Genomic DNA, 20,484 nt, shown 5'->3' with positions numbered 1-20,484 from the left:
CCTCCGCGGGGTGCGCGCCGGGCCCAGCCCCCTCTCCGGGGTTTCCCCGGGCGCTCTCCTTGCTTTCCCTTTGTCTCTGCTTCTCCTTCTCGGGCGCCCCGGTTCCCACCCGCTCGTGTCCTCGCTCTCTCCGGGTCCCGGGCCGCTTCCCTTTAACTTTCTTCTTTCCCGGGGTTAAAACTTTGCTAGCGAGCGGGCGGCTGCTCGCCGACGTTATTGGCCGGCGCCCCGCCCGGCGGCCCCGCCCCCCGCCCCCGCGCTCCCCTCCGCCCCCCACTCCTTGCGCGAGTGGCGGCGGCGGCGGCGGCGGCGGAGCCTTCGGGGGCGTGCGTGCGTGTGTGAGTGCGCGCCAGCCAGCGGGAGTGTGTGTGCGCCCCGGGCGCGGGCTGGGCGGCACTCGCACCGCGGCGGGAGCGCCGGGAGCCGGGCGGCCGCGTCGTCACTCGGGCGGGAGAGGCGGCGGCGGCGGCCGGGCCGGGGCTGGGGCAGCGGCGGCCGCGCCGGGCATGGAGCTGGCAAGCCCGCGCTGAGGCAGGGCGCTCCTGCTAGCAGCCAGCGAGAGGCTCTCCGCCGTCCGGCGCGCAGGCTCCCCGGCCGGGGCCGGGCAAACTTTTCTTTCTCTTTTGCCCTCTCCTGAGGTAAAGTCCCGAACGCGGACTCGCCGGCGGGGGTGCGATATGGGACTGCTGAGCGGGACCCCGGGCTGCGGGAGGAGGGTGCTCGGGCCGTGCGGGCTCGGGGGGGCCCACGAGCTGTCCTGCGTCCGAGTTTGGGGTGCTGGCAGGCCGGCCGCGGACGGGCGGACGGGCGCGGGCCGGACCCTCGGGCGGCGTGGAGGCGGCGGCGGGGAAGCCGAGCGATGGCCCGCGGCCCCGGCTCGCCGCCGGCCGGGAAAGAGAGGCGCGGGTGGTGCGGGCTTGGGGCCCCCGGATTCGCCTGCCCCCCCGGGACGCGGAGGAGCGAGGCGGGAGTTCGTTCGGCCGCGGGCTTGGTGCGGGGGAAGCCGGGCACTCGCCCGCGCCCCCGCTCGCCGTCCCGCCGGGGGGTGGAGGGCGCGGGGCGGCCTGGCTGAGCGCGGCTCCTCTCTCTCCGCAGGCGCCTTCTGCGGCGGGCGGACCGACTCCTCGGCGCGGCGGGGCCGGGGCAGGCTGGACGCAGCATGATGCGCGCAGTGTGGGAGGCGCTGGCGGCGCTGGCGGCGGTGGCGTGCCTGGTGGGCGCGGTGCGCGGCGGGCCCGGGCTCAGCATGTTCGCCGGCCAGGCGGCGCAGCCCGACCCCTGCTCGGACGAGAACGGCCACCCGCGCCGCTGCATCCCGGACTTTGTCAACGCGGCCTTCGGCAAGGACGTGCGCGTGTCCAGCACCTGCGGCCGGCCCGCCGGGCGCTACTGCGTGGTGAGCGAGCGCGGCGAGGAGCGGCTGCGCTCCTGCCACCTCTGCAACGCGTCGGACCCCAAGAAGGCGCACCCGCCCGCCTTCCTCACGGATCTGAACAACCCGCACAACCTGACGTGCTGGCAGTCCGAGAACTACCTGCAGTTCCCGCACAACGTCACGCTCACGCTGTCGCTCGGCAAGAAGTTCGAGGTGACCTATGTGAGCCTGCAGTTCTGCTCGCCACGGCCCGAGTCTATGGCCATCTACAAGTCCATGGACTACGGGCGCACGTGGGTGCCCTTCCAGTTCTACTCCACTCAGTGCCGCAAGATGTACAACCGGCCGCACCGTGCGCCCATCACCAAGCAGAACGAGCAGGAGGCCGTGTGCACCGACTCGCACACCGACATGCGCCCGCTCTCGGGCGGCCTCATCGCCTTCAGCACGCTGGACGGGCGGCCCTCGGCGCACGACTTCGACAACTCGCCCGTGCTGCAAGACTGGGTAACGGCCACCGACATCCGCGTGGCCTTCAGCCGCCTGCACACGTTCGGCGACGAGAACGAGGACGACTCAGAGCTGGCGCGCGACTCGTACTTCTACGCCGTGTCCGACCTGCAGGTGGGCGGCCGCTGCAAGTGCAATGGCCACGCGGCCCGCTGCGTGCGCGACCGCGACGACAGCTTGGTGTGCGACTGCAGGCACAACACGGCCGGCCCGGAGTGCGACCGTTGCAAGCCCTTTCACTACGACCGGCCCTGGCAGCGCGCCACAGCCCGTGAGGCCAACGAGTGCGTGGGTGAGTGGGGCACCGCGGGGACGTGGGCGGCGGGCGGGGACCCGGGCGGCTGCTCCCGGGCCTCGCGACCGAAGGTTCCCGAGGATCGCCCGCTTCGTTGATGTGGTGGGGATGGTGGGAGGCGCGTACGTGGAAATCCTGCACCGCGGAGCGCAGAGAGCTGGTCCGCTTGCGCTCGTGGCGCCGGCCGTGGACGCTCGGGTTTGCGTTCACTGCGCTGTGCGAAGCCAAGATGCGGGGAGGGGGCTTTGCAGAAAATTTGCCGACCGGTCCCCCTAACCCCAGATCCAAAGGCACACACTCTGTGCCTTCCCCTCAGTTTGGCGGGACCCTGGCGTCCACCTCCGCCCCACCCCCCCTCCCCTAGGGCTGCAGCTGCGCGCGCTGTTGGGGAACCCGGCCCGGTTCCCGGGAAGTTCCAGCTCCACGACCACAAATCCCTTGGGAGATGGCAAAGGGTTTTGCAGTTTGGGGCCAATTCGGTACACGGCGACTGTCACTCCTGCGTCCTCCATTTGTCTTTTATGGTTTGAAAATAGATATATATTTTTCTTTTGGACAGCCTGTTTGTGTTAGCAAAAGAATGATGTGATTTAAATTAATTACTATCTACAGATTACAAAAGAGAGTTCACTAATTATTTTAAACTAATTCAATTCCGCTCCAAAAAAGAAGTATACCAGATTTTTTTGTTGTTGTTAGCGTCAGGGTTCGGTGAAATTAAACAGTTCCGAATTAACTAAGGGCCCAGATTCTCGATTTCATGGCGTTTCAGTTCCTGAAAGAGAAATCTGACAAAACCGGCACTGGTGGATACTGGTTGGAAATGAGGCTTTAAAAAAAAAAAAAAAAAAAAAAGGATCCGTTCTGTTTCTGAATCATACGACTTTGCTGCTGTAGAAACTCTGCGGCATCAGTTTCTCCCCAGGAGGACAAAAAAAAAAAAAAGGAGGGGAAAGGTAGTAAGACCATACTCTGCTTTTCTAGTATGAGATGTAAATGCCCAAATCTCATGTTTTATTTTAATGAAAATCATCAACGTCAATCGTCAATATAGTTGGTCAGTACGCCCTTGGGTGTTCATCTTGCGTGGAATATAGATGTTTCCTCCCCCTCCCCCCAGCCCCACACAGCCGGTGTGAGTCTCTTCAATTGCTTCGGCCTCTGAGGCACATTACAAAGTTTGCTGGTCCCCACAAACACACGTTTTGAGGTCTGGTTCTGATTAATTGTGTCATGTTGTTGTCGAATAGTTTGTGCCTCATGACTCTGGATGTAGACTTTTGGAATGGAAAACATGTTTTGGAGAAGCCCGGTCGGCGCTGAGGCCCAGGCAGGCGTCCTGGTCTGAAGAGGGCTGTTCTCCTGTTGCGTGGCGGGGCCTCCATCTTTGCACTCCAAGTGTACGCTTTTGCAGACCTAATTGTCCTTCCCCCTCCTTTAAGGGACGGAACTGGTTGCCTGTTGGAAGAGACTTTTCAGGATTCGGTGGCGAGATAGTGGTTACACCCCGGCTTAGTCGTCTTGGAGAATTAAAACTCCTTTGATCTGCTCCATTCCTTCAGAACTGTTGGTTTTTCCCATTTCTTCTCTTTCTTCTCCCCTTTCCTCTTTTCTTTTCTTCCTTTTGTGCGTAAAAACCTTTTATTGCGATTTAAAAGGCCTCCCAGGGTTTTGCTATCAGTTTTAGTATGTATGTGCATATGAAAGATAACTTCTCATTGTCACCAGCAGGGTCTGATTGGAAAAAACACAAGTGAATACATCGAGGCAGATAAACTGGCTATGACGGTAGCATTTTACTGGCTTGAAGATTCCTCTTAGCAGGGGTGGTATTGTTCAGATACCACCCACCCCCACCTCTCCCTGTCAGTTTATGTAACCCGCAATTGTTATAACAATGGCCATGTACTTGAAATAATTTCTATAGTCGAGGATTTTGTCTTTTGACCAAAGCACTAACTCTGTGCACAAATTGGATTGACCGGGTTTTTTTTTTTTTTTAAACCAAATTGAGCAATCAACATATTAACTAACGTGATTAGTAAGCCTTTTTGTTCAAAAAGTTTAATTAGGCCTAATAAGTACATAATCTACATGACAAATAATCGGCTAGCAATATTTTCTGGTTTTTACTGAAGTTATTTTAATTCTCAGTAGTTAAAGTATCTTTAAATCTTGCCAATTATTCAGTCATCTCATAAAAGCCAGGCCAATTCAACGATGTTAAAGTTATTTATAGTTTCCTTTTTGAATAGATGTTCTGATACCTTGTAGATATAGCCTCGGGAATGTCAGGTTGACTTCCCATAAAGTCTTAATTGAAGTCTTAGTGATTTTTCCATCATTCCGCAAAAGAGAAAGCCAGCAAAGACAATTTAGAAGTGATTTACAATTAAAGGTCGAGCTTTTTATGAAAAGGCCCTGAAGTGGAGATATGTGAATGAATTAGTATTTGACAGGTGTTCTGAGACACTACAGGGCACTGTGCTAGGAAAAAGCATTAATGAATCCTTCAAACACTAACTTTTGTACTCTCAGCGGCTCAGATTTTTTTCCCCAACATAATCCCATCTTGTGAATTTCACACTGTTGACATATTAAGTCAAGCTACCCAGATTATTTACAACTAAGGCAAAGTCTATTTTTAATTCTCAAAATGAGTTTTGATTAAAAATGAAGCATTATCACGGTCTTTGCCTTTCTAAAATAAAAAGACATGACATAATAAAGTGGCATCGTTCCCTAGGTTAACCCTCTCATCCCCGCTCCCTCCCCCAGTCCTAAAACTTGGAAAAAAGTCGATATTACTGTTTGACTAAATGGTTCTACACAGGGCAGAGGTGCTTTCGGTTTACTAAGAAATGCATATATCCTGTCGATTTTCTTTGGTCCAACTTTCTTTTTGGGGTTGTTTCAAGGATAAGTTCTCTATGGAATAAACATGAACTTTTGTAAGGTCCAATTTTATTTTAAATGCAATTTTGGACTTCTTCCGGAGAAGAAAAAACCCAAAACAATATGAAAGAGAAGACTATGTATAACGTTACGGCCTCGACAGCTCTCCGTGGAATAACTAAATACTTTCTTCCGCCCATATGTATCAGCAGCGTTCACATGCTCTTACACACATGTGCATTTATATTCATTGTGTAAAGAAGCATCCGTGCGTGGTGGTGGGGGGTGTACGTTCAAGAGAAAATGCATGAACAGTTTTAAACCACCTGGGTTGCTAGGCCCTTTTACCCCTCTTCCTTTTTTTTAAAAAAGAGCATCTGAAGACCATATTGTGTTTCATAAATTATTGACATCAGTTTTAATCAGTGTCCCCCTGACGTCGGAGCTGTGTTAGTATTTAGTGCCTGACGAAGCATGCTGTTTAATCTTACTGTGGGGATGTCAGCATGAACCCCTGCCTGGTTTGTGACAGGGTGAGCTTATGAAAACTCGTTTTGCGACTCACTCTATGGCTTGGCGTTGCCCAGCTGAAACCCAAAACCCACACAAAAGACGTCTCTGCAAGATGAGCACCGTGCTGGGCTGGCCTCCTATGGTCATGGGTACCTGCAACATAATGCTCGTAATTGTTTAAACATGGCTTTGGGAAGGGGTTCCTCAGGCTGTAAATGGCCCTGGTGCTCGGGCCTACCATCATCTTCCCCGGCAGGAGAGGGAGGTTATGTGGGAGGCGTTGCCCTGAGAAATCTAATGCCCCGATAAAGACTCTTGCAAAATCAGAAGGCTAAAGTGATTTGCTGCCCAGTCTGGTACATAGGGATAGATAAGTGAATGCTTTTAGAGTCCTAGTAATATTATTGTCATAATAATTACATAATGTAATCATAATGTTAATTATGATTAACCCTCAGTAATCATAATGTTAATTATGATTAACCCTTGAGGGCTTATTTTTTGCCAAACACTCAGATTAATTTAGTCATTTAATCACTGTGACTATGTTAATAATAGGCCCTATCATTGTCCTTATTTTACAGAGGAGGAAACCATAACTGAGAGATATTAAATGGTTTACCCAAAGCCACATAGCTAGTAGGTGGTGGAGCTAAGACTCCAGTCAGATGCTTTGTGCTTGGTTTTATTGCATCCTCTGTGCTGCCTCCCCGTAGAACGGATGGATGGATAAATGCACGGCAGTTACATGTACAGGCCGACCTCAGAGATATCGCGGGTTCAGTTCCAGACCGCGGCAATAAGGCAAGTCACACGAATCTCTCGGTTTCCCAGTGCCTGTGAAAGCTGTTCACACCATACTGTAGTCTATCAAGTGTGCAATAGCATTATGTCTAAAAGAATGTACGTACCTTAATTAAAAAATACCTCATGGCTAACAAATGCTAACCATCGTCTGAGCCTTCTGAGAGTCACAGTGGTAACGTCAGAAATCACCGATGACAGATCACCATAGCACATATAATAATAATGAAAAAGTTTGAAATATTGCAAAGAATGACCAAAATGTGACACAGAGGTATGAAGTGAGCAAATGCTGTTGCAAAAACAGCGCCAACAGACCTGCTCGAGGCTGGGTTGCCTCACACCTTCAAGTTGTAAGAAACACAATATCTGCGAAGTTCAGTAAAGCAAAGTGCGGTAAAGTGAGGTCTGCCGGTAGAGGAGAATTCGAGGAGACTAGTCAGAACAGCCTGTTACCTAGCAAGCTTGTTACCTCTTGCTAGAATTGGAGGTGTGTTGTATTGCATGACGTTATGTCATATGATATCATATATCATACTCATATTTATTATGTTCATACATATTTAAATATGAAATTGTATATAAGAAGTCGTCCTTGATTGTAGCCATCAGGCCTAGTGGGAGCTGGGAGTTGTTTGTTTTTTTTTTTTGCGGTACGCGGGCCTCTCACTGTTGTGGCCTCTCCCGTTGCGGAGCACAGGCTCCGGACGCGCAGGCTCAGCGGCCACGGCTCACGGGCCCAGCTGCTCCGCGGCATGTGGGATCTTCCCAAACCGGGGCACGAACCCGTGTCCCCTGCATCGGCAGGCGGACTCTCAACCACTGCGCCACCAGGGAAGCCTGGAGCTGGGAGTTTTTAGGAATGTAAGTGAAGAGGGTTTAAGCACCTTTGTGTGGGTTCTCAGCGTGCACAGGTGTTGCTTATGGCCAAGTCTTTCTTTTTTTCTTTTCTTTTCTTTTTTTTACTTTTTGGCCGTGCCGAGCAGCATGTGGGATCTTAGTTCCGGACCAGGGATCGAACCTGCACTGGAAGCATGGAGTCTAAACCACTGGACCTCCAGGGAAGTCCTGGCCAAGTCTTTCTTGATTTCAGGGCCCATGATCCCTCTCAAAGGTGGCGGAAGAGAGCTCGTAATCAGAAAATCCTTTCTAAGAAGCCCTTCTCCTTTGTCCCTAGTGTTCAGTATCCTGTTGTTTCTCTGGAACACACTGAAAAAAGTCTAGGAAGTGGCTAGGGAGTGTTGTTGTTAAAGAGGGGGGTTTAGTGGCGTATCCTGGTTGCCGGCGTGGTGCTGGTCGGTGCCGGGCATGTGTGTCAGCGGCACAGGACTGTCATTTATCGCTGTTGGCCCCGTGGCGGCTGGAGTGAGGGTCTCTGCTGGGGTCCTCATTAGCACCTGGTGGGCCCGGAGGCTGCTCCCCGCTCTACCCAGAGAAGCCAGAGAGAGCCGTGTCAACGTGCACCTTCTGGGGTGCGTCTGTGCCTTTCCAAGGCTTTGCCAAGGTCTCCTTTGGCCCTGCCCAGACTTCTCCCTGACTTCCTTCTCCTGTAGAAAAATGAGATCCTCGGAAAAGTATTTGAGACTTTATGGCCAGAGTAAACATTGGAAAGGCAGTGGGTTGAAATTCAGATGTTCCCTGGAAGGAATCCCCTCATTTTCTGCTCACAGCTGGTATCGATATTTCCTTCTTGAGATGAGTTGTGCTTTTCATTAAGTAAATTTTTTGTCTTGGGATTAAACCAACATTGTATTCTTAATAGACTTTTATGTTTACACTTCAAAAGTCCACTGGGTTGTTATTCGTGTTATCTTGATGGCTTCCACAGCGTCTGCTATGCACACTGGCCTCACCAAAATAAATGGCTCTCTAGGGAACTGGATTATAAAACGGTCTTATCTGTCGATGCTCTAGTACGGGTATTTTGTGAGCCAGTATTTTTTTTTTCTCTTCCTTTCAGAAGTGATAATCATACCTTGGGTTTCTGCAGTGCCTTTCATTAGAGGAAGACTGGAGGTCTCGGAGAGCTTTTGAAATGCTCAGGTTTTAAGCCTAATACTTGCAGAGTGGCCTACAGCATTTTGCCTGTCATCTGGAAAGACACACATCAGCCCTTGTGGTCTCCGAAGCCTCGGAAGATGTGGCATTGGTTTGGGCGGCCCAGGAGTTAGAATGCCTGTCGGGGGGTGTTGGGTTGCATCCTGAAGGCAGACCACAAACCCCTACTAAGTGCCAGGCATCGTACTAGGTGCTTTACATGTGCTTTATGTCAGTGAATCAGATTTCCACGAAGGAAGCCTTTCGAAACCTGATGTCGCTGCCACCAAAGGGCAGTTTTTACACAAACAAAACTGAATGTAGACGGGGTACATCTTGGCTCGTTCAGTGGCGCTGTTGCATACACAGAGAGCAAGGGGTATCAGTGGCACTTGTTTCGAGGACTGATCACATAAAAGCCATGTCCTATTGTAACCATCTCCGAGGGATGGTTCCGAACGGTGCCTGAAATCATTGAGCTGCCTGCGACAGTCCTTGGACACGGGGCTATCTGCCCCCACGCTGTCTGCTGTCTTGAGGTTTGATGTGTACAGCACGTGGGGAGTTCAGGATCGCATTTCTGTGGTCTTATTTCAAAAATGTAGCTCTCTTATAAACTCGGAATTAGAGTTTCATTTGCCTTTGGAACATTATATAATTTATGTGAATTTCCCCTAAGTCAGAAGGCAGAGACCCATTCCACTTGTCAGTTCCTTGCCTGTAGAGATAATACTTCCTTCCCATCCCCAGCTCCTGGGAGGCCTTGGCTGGGTGTGTGTTCAGCCCTGACTATATTATTTTGTGCCAGTTCTGCTCTCTGACAGAGAGAAGGGACTGTGGTCATGGGATGGATGAGAAGTGAAATGCCTCTTGTCCGAGCCTTTTCCAACATTTAAGCGCCTGCCCCGAGCCTCCTTTGCGATGGATGTTTCTATCTGCTGCATCCACTGGCACTCAGAGAACAAGGGAAGATGTCTTCAAGGAGACAGGTGTACCAGTCGTTCAGAAGTAGTGCCAAGGAATGGAGAAGTGTGGTCTGCCTTTGCCTCTGGCGGGGTCATTCCTGGAGATCCTGAGTCTTCTGCCATCAGGGTCATTGTATTAGCTAGAGGTAAGGTCATAATCACGTTGCAGTGCATTTGTGCATATAAAGACGATCCAGAAGAAAGATTTCCTTGTAGGTGTGGCGGGCTTCTAGGTTATTTGAAGGGGTGAGTGGTTTTTCAGAGGTCAAAGTAAATTTGTTGGGTGAGAACCTTGAAAGGTAGAAAGTAACGCTGAGAGGAACAGAAAGGTCACTATATCAACTGATAATCAATGAATCCTCCCAACCCAGCCTAGAAGGAGGCTCTAGAAGGCTGTCTCTGGGGGGGATTCAGGACTAGCCCATGTAAGATGTGCGAGGTATCAGCCTTCTGTGCAGGTGGTCCAGTCTTAGTTGAGGGCCCATTCATGCCCCTTCCTGGCTGGTGCTATGGCTAGATTTCCTAAATTTTCCCTGGTCCTTTACTGCCTCCAGATAAGAGAGATTTTTGGTTGTCATGTCCAATTTTTCACACATTCCAGAGGCTCCACACCAAAGTTAGACCATCTGTAGGACCGCAGGCACCTTTAAAGGGGCTGGGTTTGAATAAATGAGTGTTAGGTAACAAGGAAATAAGGTAGATTCTCTTTTAGTTTCCTGAGTACCAGTATGTTGCATTACGTCCCATATTTGATGGAACATCCCAAAGGGATGGACACTTCCCACTGCCTGATTATGGTTGTTGCGGCTTCTGATTTCATCTGTTCCTGCTTGGAGTGGCTGTGGTGAGTACTTGGCAAACGCATCACCCCTTTCCAATTCTGAAACCAGGGCAGACATCACTAATCAATCACATCACTCTTTTCTCCTAAGTCCAGAAATGGTCTTAGGGTATTAGACTCCTTTTCAATATAATACCCTAGGCAGCCGTTACTCCTTAGAGTTAGCCTAGGAGATAAAAACTAAGACAGTTTTGGTCCTGGGAGACCTTCCCCTGCTCCCCCAGCCTGCAGGCAGAGAAGTACACTGTAAGTGGACGTTTCTGGAGCAATCAGTGGTCAGGTGACTCTGTTGGGTCTGGGGATGTAAAGCAGTGGGAAGTGATGCCCTCCCCGCAGGTGGGATGCAGCCTCATCGGGCCTGAGGCTCTTCCCACCCTAGAAGTCGGGCCCTGGACCCCACACCAGGTCTGCGTGGCATCGGGAGACAGAACTCTACACAGGCAAGGGCTCTGCTTACATTTGGGCTGACACAGAAAGTGCTGAACGATAACAGCGCCAGTCCCGGCATGAAAAAGGAAACACATTGTGTTTACAGATACGGAGCTTGGCCTCCGAAACGAGAAAGTACCTTTGGATCGGGTGCCCCAGGGCAGGGCTGTTGGACGGCGGCCCCCCTGCTTTGAGTCCTGCGGCCAACGCGTTTCCTCTCTCCGCAGCCAGACCTCAGAGGTGGGCAGGTCGATCGAAGCCAACTCTTTCTTCCCAGACCCAGCCCTGTCTCACTCCACAGCTCAGAGCTGGGGAGAATTCATTGTGAGAAAGTGCTCGACCTGCCCAGCTACCACGAGGAAGGAAATTGCTTCTCACTCCAATCCACAGAAACCCATGGGGCTTAAACCAGGAGTGGGGGCAGATCTGCCATCATTGTTACCCAGACATGCCAGGGGAGAATGGGACTGGACATCCTCTGTATTTCTCACCCCAGTTTGTTGTTGGAACCGAGGTGAGGGAGCTGTTTCTTGTTTTATCTGATTTTATTTGTTTTTTGTATTTTGGCCACGCCGTGCGGCACGCGGGATGGTTCCCCAACCAGGGATCAAACCTGGGCCTCCGCAGTGGAAGTGCCGAATCCTAAGCACTAGGCCGCCAGGGAATTCCCTGTTTCTTGTTTTAAATCGAAGGTGTCTGCGGAAGAATGTGACCCACGTTGAAGTGGAAAGCAAGCTCTGATTTTCCTGCTGCATAGAAATGGTTCAGTTCTAAAATCAAGATCAGAGAGCACAGCGTTCTACTGAATAATATATGAAGTACCAAGATGTGTGTATTAGGCGCTATGGTTGAGAGAACCCACCTCCAGCTTCAGACTGCTTGGGTTGAAGTCCTGGCTCCACCCTTGCAGTGTGACCTTGGGCGTGTTATTGAAGTTCTTAGTGCTTTCAATGCCTTCTGTGCCCTGGGGGGCTCCACTGAAGACCATGCTGGTATATGGGGTACAGTGCCGAGTGAGAGGGGCCCTTGCATTGTGTTAGGGAGGGGGCTCAGAAGAGGGGCATAAGAAGGAGACCCCGGAGGCAGGGTGCTCCTTCTAGACTAGGGGCTTTCTTTTTTCTTTTTACTTAAAAAAATTTTTTTTTAATTGAAGCATAGTTGCTATACAATATTATATAAGTTACAGGTGTACGAATAGTGAGTCACAATTTTAAAGGTTATATTCCATTTGTAGTTATTATAAAATACTGGCTATGTTCCCCATGTCGTACAAGATATCCTTGTAGCTTATTTTATAACTAATAATATGTACCTCTTAATCCCTCACCTCCAAATTGCCCCTCCCCTTCCCTCTCCCCACTGGTAACCACTAGTTTGTTCTCTATATCTGTGAGTCTGCTTCTTACTTGTTTTGTTTCGTTATATTCACTAGTTGGTTGTATTTTTGTAGATTCCACATATAAGGGATCTCATACAGTATTTGTCTTTCTCTGTCTGGCTTATTTCACTTAGCACGATGCCCTCCAAGTCCATCCATGTTGCTGCAAATGGCAAAATTTCATTCTTTTCTATGGCTGAGTAATATTCCATTGTATGTATACATATATTTATTCATCTATCTGGTGATGGACACTTAGGTTGCTTCCATACCTTGGCAATTGTAAATAATGCTGCTATGAGCATTGGGGTGCGTGTATCTTTTCAAATTAGTGTTTTTGGGTTTTTTGGATCTATACCCGGGAGTGGCGTTCCTGGGTTATAGGGTAGTTCTACTTTTAGTTTTTTGAGAAACCTCTATACTGTGTTCTACAGTGACTGCACCAATTTACATTCCCACCAACAGTGTACAAGGGCTCCCTTCTCTCCACATCCTCGCCGACACTTGTCATTTGTGTTCTTTTTGATGATAACCATTCTGGCAGGTGTGAGGCGATAGCTCATTGTGGTTCTGATTTCCATTTCCCCGATGACTAGCGCCGTTGAGCATCTTTTCACGTACCTGTTGGCCACCTGCATTTCCTCTTTGGAAAAATTAGACTTGGGGCTTTTTATCAGCACCCTCACTACTGCCATGCTCTGTTCGAAACATTCTGCAAATATTATCTTGTTTAGTCCTCATAACAGCCTTATGAGGTGGGTTCTGTTATGAGTATAATTAAGTCAGTTTCTTCACTGAAGTATAACATAATGTACAGAAAAGCACACGAATGCTTGGTGCACAGCTCAGAACTGTTCATGATGGTAGACACACCTGCATAACCAGCACCCCAGATGCTGCCGAGGGCCCCTCCAGTCACCACGCCCCTTACCCGCCATGCGTTGAATTGACTGTTTTTGAACTTCACGTAAATGGAGTCATATCCTGGCGGCTTAGGCTCAAGTAGTACATTTGTGGTATTTATCCATGGGTGGTAGTAGTTTTATTCGTTTTCATTGCTATGCTGTAGTGTTCCGTGATACCCATGGATAAATTTATTTATTTGTTCCATTTACGGTGGACGTTTGGGTTGTTTCCACATTTTAGCTATTAAAAATAGTGCTGCCGTGGCTGTACTTACCCATGTCTTTTGATGCCTATTTGAATGCATTTCTGTTGGGGATGTGTCTAGAAGTGGAATCTCGTGCCCTAGGGTAGGTATCCGTTCAGCTCTAGTACATTGTGTTTATCCGTTGGTCACACGTTTTGTAGAAAGCGGTCGTACACGTTTACATTTATGCACCATTTTGCAGGTGAAAAAATGGGGCACGCACAGGGTACATGCCTCGCCCAGGGTCTCACAGCCGGCAGTGGTGGAGTTGGGGTTAGAATCTAGGCAGTGTGGTTCTGGCGTCTTGTTTTCCACCACTGTGCCTGACTGCCTGTCTCTTTCACCTGTATGTACCCTGTCAAGGAAAACCGTTAATACTGGGGGCAAAGGTGACTTTGGGCCAGTCCCTTCACTTGTCTGGGCCTTGGTTTTCTCTTCTGTAAAATGAGGGGTTGGGCCACAAAGACCATCTTGAGCACTCACATTTCTGTGCCCCAGTGGACGCACCTCCTTCCTGAGGACTTTTCCCAGCTACGTTACCCACCCCTTCCGTTCCCGTCTCCACCAGAGGCAGCTCTACAGTGTGAGCGATGTTATTTCCCACCACCTCCATTCCACTGGGGTGCCCTCAGGAGACCGCGCAGGCTCTGATTGGAGGACTCACTTGGGCCTGCCCTTCAGGACTTCCTGGAATTTCCAGGAAGGGGGAGGGGGAGACATGGGACCTTTGTTCCATCTTTGCCCTCTGGCATGTCAGCCACCCAGCCTTCTCTCTTCAGTCACGCGTGTTCAGCTGAATGAACGTTCACAAAATCAACTCACTTGTGTAACTAGCGCAGCCATCAAGACATAAGATATTTCCAGAGGGCCTCGTCATGCCTTTCACGCCCCCACCGCATTGTGTAGCCACCATCTTGACTGCTAACACCATAGATTTCGTTTTGCCTGTTCTCGAACGTCACATCCGTGAAATCAGACTGTGTGTTTTCTTCAGCACCTGGCTTCTTTTGCTCAGCAGTATTTCCTCGTAAGTAGTCGTAATCATAACTTATCCTCTGGTCCTTTTTAGTTTGATGGGTGAGCGCAGTTTCTTGGAGATACTGATCCTTCTGCTTGTTCAGTCTGCGCACCTTTGCTCATGGTGAATGACTTTCCTCGTGTGTTTGGCACTGACGGTGAGCTTTTCTTTATCTGGGATTTTGTGGAATTCCCACGGGTCTTAGTTCTGGAAATGTCCCTTCTGAGTGATTTTGCATTTGATTTTGCCAGACATCCTGGAGGTATCATTGGCTTGGGACCGCTTTTTCCATTAATTAATTATCTTAGAAATTCCTCTATCAAATGAGGAGTATGTATTTTGATTCCAATCGTTTTCAGACCTGCGGTTTCATTTTCTCACTGAAGACTCTTTCTCCCTTTACTCAGGAGTTTTGAGGGGACTTCCCCGGTGGTCCAGTTGTTAAGAAGCCGCCTTCCAATGCATGGGATGTAGGTTGGATCCCTGGTCGGGGAACTAAGATCCCACATGCCGCAGGGCAGCTAAGCCCGCGCACCACAACTAGAGAAGCCTGTGTGCTGCAGTGAAGATCCCGCATGCCGCAACTAAGACCTGACACAGCCAAAAAAAAAAAAAGTTTTGGGTAGAGACACACTTGTGCTGTCAGATTTTTAGTCCCCTTTTCACTTAGGGTGCATTTGGAAGGTCCAGGCTTTTGCCACCTGGATTACTGACCCTAATGGGTCTCCCTGCCTCTATCCTTGTCCCCCAAGCTCTTACTGGTAGTTCCCTCTGCCCAGATATCCCAATGGATGGCTTCCCTGACTCCTTCAAATCTTTGGTCAGCTGTCATTCCTCAGTGCAGCCTGACTATCCTATTTAATGATCCTAAAATAGCCCCCTCATCCGTGTCTGTCTGTCTCTTTCAAACACACACACACTCACAAACACACACACTTATACTTCTCGTCACCTTTATCCTGCGCTACTTTCTCCTTTCTTCCCCCCACAATGCTTATATCCTTCTGACATACTATGGGGTTGGCCAAAAAGTTTGTTTGTTTTTTTCTGTAAGATCTTACGAAAAACCCAAATGAACTTCTTGGCCAGCCCAATATTTGATTTCGTTATCTATTGTGTTTATTAACTATCTTCGCATCCTGCCACTTGCTCTGTTCTAAGGCACTTGTTAATTTACATAAGGGCAGGAATCCTTGTCTCTTGTTCACAGGGAGCCTGGCATATAGTAGGTGCTCATTAAATATGGTGAAGAAAAAGAATGCAAGGCCTCCTTTCTAACTCCTGGCCTTTTAAGACCCAAGGTCTCATCTCATGTGTGCAGGTGTTAAAAACTCAAGGCCAAAGCCATTAAGGCCTGTCTCCAGGTCTGATAGCCAGTCTTCCTTTCCCCTTATCTCTCTCCTCCTTCCCTTCCCTCCTTACTCACAAACACCCCATGGTTCCTCCAGCACTTGGGGATTTCCTTTTATTGCTTGTGAGATATACCATGCATTACATATTCTTAAAAATTATTTTCATCTAGTATTTCTGCAGTGGTCGGGCGTCTGCATTAGCTCAGTATACCTTGTTGCCAGAACTCAAAGTCCTATCTTTTAATCTTCGTCCACCTGGAATTAATTGTGACATATGGTGTGAGGTAAGGATCCCTTTTTTTCCAGCAAACATTTAGCCAGTTATTCAATGACAGTTGCTGAAAAAAAAATTATTCTCAGCCATTTGAGATGCCATATTATTAAATGCTTAAGTATTATATAAACTTGGATCTATTTTCCAGATTTCCCATTTTGTTTCACTGATCTCTTCCTTCCACTGCCTATCTGTTTGGATAGTGCATTTCATTTCTGGTGAGCTCAGCATTTACTCATTTATTCTTTTTCATTTGTTCCTTTTGGTTATTCTCGTTGCTGTTCTTATGTATTTACGTATGTATGCATGCATGTATAGGCTTCAGATGAGTTTATCAAGTTTCAATACAGACGCCATTGCTAATTTGGTGGCACTGTAGTTAAAATGAAGTTGGTGATAGTTGATAACTTTTTTTTTTTTTTTTTTTGCCACACCGCATGGCATGCAGGATCTTAGTTCCCTGACCAGGGATCGAACCCGTGCCCCCTGCAGTGCAAGCACGGAGTCTTAACCACTGGACCACCGGGGAAGTCCCTACATTTTAAAAATTGTAACCGTAATCAACATGACTGTTGTACTTAATGATTTCGTTATTTAAATGTCTCCATTAGGGTTGTTAGGATGCCAAAAGGGGAGGATGTTAAGTCTAAATAAAATCATAGATTGACTCTCTGCTGGATAAAGTTTTAAAACAGTATTAGTTGAAATTCAATAAATTGCACATATTTAAGGAATGTAGTTTGGAAAGTTTGACATATGTATTTACCTATGAAACCATAACCACAATGAAGATAAAGAACGTATCCACCAGCCTCAAGTATTTCCTAATGCTCCTGGGTAATTCCTTGCATACCTCCTGCTGTTTCCATCACTGTGCTTTCTATCATTTTATATTAGTTTGCTTTTTCTAGAGTTTTATATAAATGGACTAATACGGTATGTATTTTTTTTTGGTCTGGTTTTCCTCAGTTTTCAGGATTATTTTGAGACTTATCCATGATGTTACGTACCTCAATAGTTCACTCCTTTTTTCTGCTGGATAGTAGTCCATTGTATGGAAATACCAAAACTCATCTATTCATCTGCTGATAGACATTGGGTTGTTTGCAGTTTTTGGCTTTTACAGGGAAATTAGCAGCTGTGAACATTCTTGTACACATTTTTGTACGGACATATGCTTTCATCTCTCTTGAGTAAGTCCCTAGGAGCAGAATGACTGTGTGATATGGTAATGGATGTTTAACTTTTCTTTTTTTTTTTTTTTTTTTTGCGTTACGCGGGCCTCTCACTGTTTTGGCCTCTCCCGTTGCGGAGCACAGGCTCCGAACGCGCAGGCTCAGCGGCCATGGCTCACGGGCCCAGCCGCTCTGCGGCATGTGGGATCTTCCCGGACCGGGGCACGAACCCGTGTCCCCTGCATCGGCAGGCGGACTCTCAACCACTGCGCCACCAGGGAAGCCCGGATGTTTTAGGGAAGCCCGGATGTTTAACTTTTTAAGAAACGGTCAAACTGTTTTCCAAAATGGTAGCACCACTCTACATTCATACCAGCAGTGTGTGAGCATTCCAGTGTCTCCAACTCCAGGTCCTCACCAGCGTTTGATATGGTCAGTCTTTTTAAATTTTAGCCGTCTCAGTGGTTATAGAGTAGATGACCTTTACAATTTTAAGTCTTACAATCCAGAAGCATTGAACATTTTCATTTTTTCATGTCTTCTTTTATGCCTTTCTGTAGCGTATATACATTTCTTTATATTAGCCTTATACTTTTTAACAGAAAATTTATTTCTGTGTATTTATAATTTTTATTACTATTATGAAAGGCCTTTTTTTTTCCTTCCTCATTTTATTTTCTAACGATATTGCTGACATATAGGAAAGTTGTTGATTTTTATATAAGTATTTTGCAACCTGCAATTTTACTGAACTCTTTTAAAATGAATTCTCATAGTTTTTCCATGAATTCTCTTCTCAAATTTCTTTCATATTCAGTTATAGCCCACAAATCATGAATATTTTAGCTCTTGTTTCCACTGCTTGGACTTTTATTTTTCTTGTTTTACTGCATTGGATAGAACTTCAAAGTAATGGTATATGATGATGGTAAGATACACCCTTGTGTTGATCCTGACTTGAGTGAGAATGTTTCTAGAGTTTCATCATTAAGTATGTTGTTTGTTACTAGTTTCAGATAGATCTTTATTGTGCTCAAAGGAATGACCTCTATTCTTGGTTTACTGGGAGGTTTGCTCCTTTTTGTTGTTGTTTTTTTTTTTTTTTTTTTGCGGTACGCGGGCCTCTAACTGTTGTGGCCTCTCCCGTTGCGGAGCACAGGCTCCGGACGCTCAGGCTCGGAGGCCATGGCTCACAGGCCCAGCCGCTCTGCGGCATGTGGGATCTTCCTGGACCGGGGCACGAACCCGTGTCCCCTGCATTGGCAGGCGGACTCTCAACCACTGCGCACCAGGGAAACCCCTTTTTGTTGTTTTAAATCAAGAATATGTGGAATGTTAACCCTTTAGATATCAATCAAAATGATCATATAATATTTCTCCTTCATTATATTAAATAATGAATTACATTAATTGTTTTATAAAATTTTTAATAGCTTTATTGAAATATAATTTCCATACTATACAAGTCACCCATTTTAACGCATACAATTCAGTGGTTTTTAGTGTGTTTATAAAGTGGTGCAACCATCACTAAAATTAATCCCAGAGCATTTTTGTCATCACCAGAAGAAACCTTGTACCCATAGCAGTCACTTGTACTCATAGCAGTACTTGTACCCATAGCAGTCACCCTCCCTCTTACCACTGTCCCAGCCCTAAGCGACCACTAATCTACTTTTGATCTCTATGGATTTGTCTATTCTGTACATTTCATATAAATAGAATCACACAATATGTGGCCTTTTGTGACTGACTGATTTCAGCTAGCATGATGTTTTCATGGTTCATCCATGTTATAGCATGTGTCAGTACTTCATTCCTTTTCATGGCTGAATAATATTTCAGTGTATAGACATGTCACATTTTATTTATTCATTCTTCAGTTAGGGGACATTTGGATTGTTTCCACCTTTTGGCTACTAGGAATAATGCTCCTACGAACATTGATGTACAGGTTTTTGTATGAATATGCGTTTTCATTTCTCTTGTGTATGTACGTAGGAGTGGAAATGCTGGGTCATATGGTAACTCTATATTTAACTTTTGAAGGAACTGCCAGACTGTTTACCAAAGCAGCTATTCCATTTTACATTCTTACCTGTAATGTATGAAGATTCCAATTTCCCCACACCCTCATCTATACTTATACTCTTTCTTTTTGATTATAGCTGTTCTTGTGAGTGTGAGGTGCTCTCTCATTGTGGTTTTGTGATTTTCTAAATTGGAACTATTCTAGCATTCGTGGAATAAAGTTTACTTGGTTATATATTATTCTTTGCTAATATTTTATTTTTGATTTTTGTATCTGTTCAAAAGTGTAATTTGTCTGAACTTTTTTCTCCGTATATTGCCTCTTGTATCAGGGCTGTTCTGACCTCATAAAAGCAAGTGAGAAGTTTCTATTCTCTTCTATGCTGTGGTATCATTTAAGTAGCGTGAGAAATAACTGTTCCTTGAAGATTTGCTAGAATTAGCCCATCTGGGCCCTGTGCCATTTTTGGAAAGAGTTATTTGATAACCATTTCAGTTTCTTCCATGCTTATGTTTATTCAGGAATTTTTCAACTGCTTTCTGAGTCAAATCTGGGAATTTATTTTCCAAGAAAATGATGATTTACCCAGATTTTCATTTTTTAAGCATAGTTGTATATAGTAATCACTAAAAATGGTTTTTAAAACTTTCATATATGGCTATGTCACCGTTCTAATTTCTAACAATGAAATATTCTCACTCTCTCTTTGCCTAGATTTCTTTGTTTGTTTGACATTTTTGAAAATGATGATAATAATACCTGATAATATCCGTTGAACACTCACTGTGTGCCAGGCCCTGTGCTGAGTACTTTGTATGCACTGTCTAATGTTCAGAATCTTGACAACTTTGTGAGTTGAGTACTGTTATTCACATTTACAGGTGGTTAAGAAGTTCAGACGTTTAACTTGCCTGATGTCACACAGTTACAAAGCCCAGAGTTGTAATTCAAACAGGATCTCTCTATTCTCAGTCAGAGCTCTTATATGCTATTTTAGTCTGCCACTTACTTATTAATGGTTTTTTTGTGTGTGTGGTATGCGGGCCTCTCACTGTTGTGGCCTCTCCCGTTGCGGAGCACAGGCTCCAGACACGCAGGCTCAGCGGCCATGGCTCACGGGCCCAGCCGCTCCGCGGCATGTGGGATCCTCCCGGACCGGGGCACGAACCCGTGTCCCCTGCATAGGCAGGCGGACTCTCAACCACTGCGCCACCAGGGAAGCCCTAATGGTTTTTTTTTAATTGTTTCTAATTTCTGTTTTATCTTTATTAATTTCTTATTTAGGGTTTTGTGGTCCTACTAATATTTTTAGTTGAATGCTCAGTTCAACTATACAACAATTTAGGCAATGACTTTTCATTTCTATAGTAGCTTTGACCACTTACCCTTGGTTTTGATTTGTACTGCTCTCATTGTCACTATTTTTCCAGTGACTGTGTCA

At 47.1% G+C, this 20,484-nt stretch overlaps 1 protein-coding gene across 3 annotated transcripts in view; it reads left to right on the top strand.

Moving 5' to 3' along the window:
• The first annotated feature begins 322 nt into the window (after positions 1-322).
• Positions 323-20,484, top strand: part of NTN1 (netrin 1) — a 187,046-nt gene continuing 166,884 nt past the window's right edge. Inside the window, exons 1-2 of one of the 3 annotated variants that reach the window (XM_073797460.1) lie at positions 323-338; positions 1,096-2,177. In XM_073797460.1, the coding sequence (XP_073653561.1) occupies positions 1,160-2,177 (1,018 nt within the window). In that variant the 5' untranslated portion in view covers positions 323-338; positions 1,096-1,159. The other 2 variants (XM_033847023.2, XM_033847022.2) reach the window with 2 other exon arrangements.

Source organism: Tursiops truncatus, chromosome 20 (genome assembly GCF_011762595.2).
Source record: "Tursiops truncatus isolate mTurTru1 chromosome 20, mTurTru1.mat.Y, whole genome shotgun sequence".
Taxonomy (NCBI): domain Eukaryota; kingdom Metazoa; phylum Chordata; class Mammalia; order Artiodactyla; family Delphinidae; genus Tursiops; species Tursiops truncatus.
Note: the sequence above shows the minus strand (reverse complement) of the source record. Positions and strands in the feature narration are given on the sequence as shown.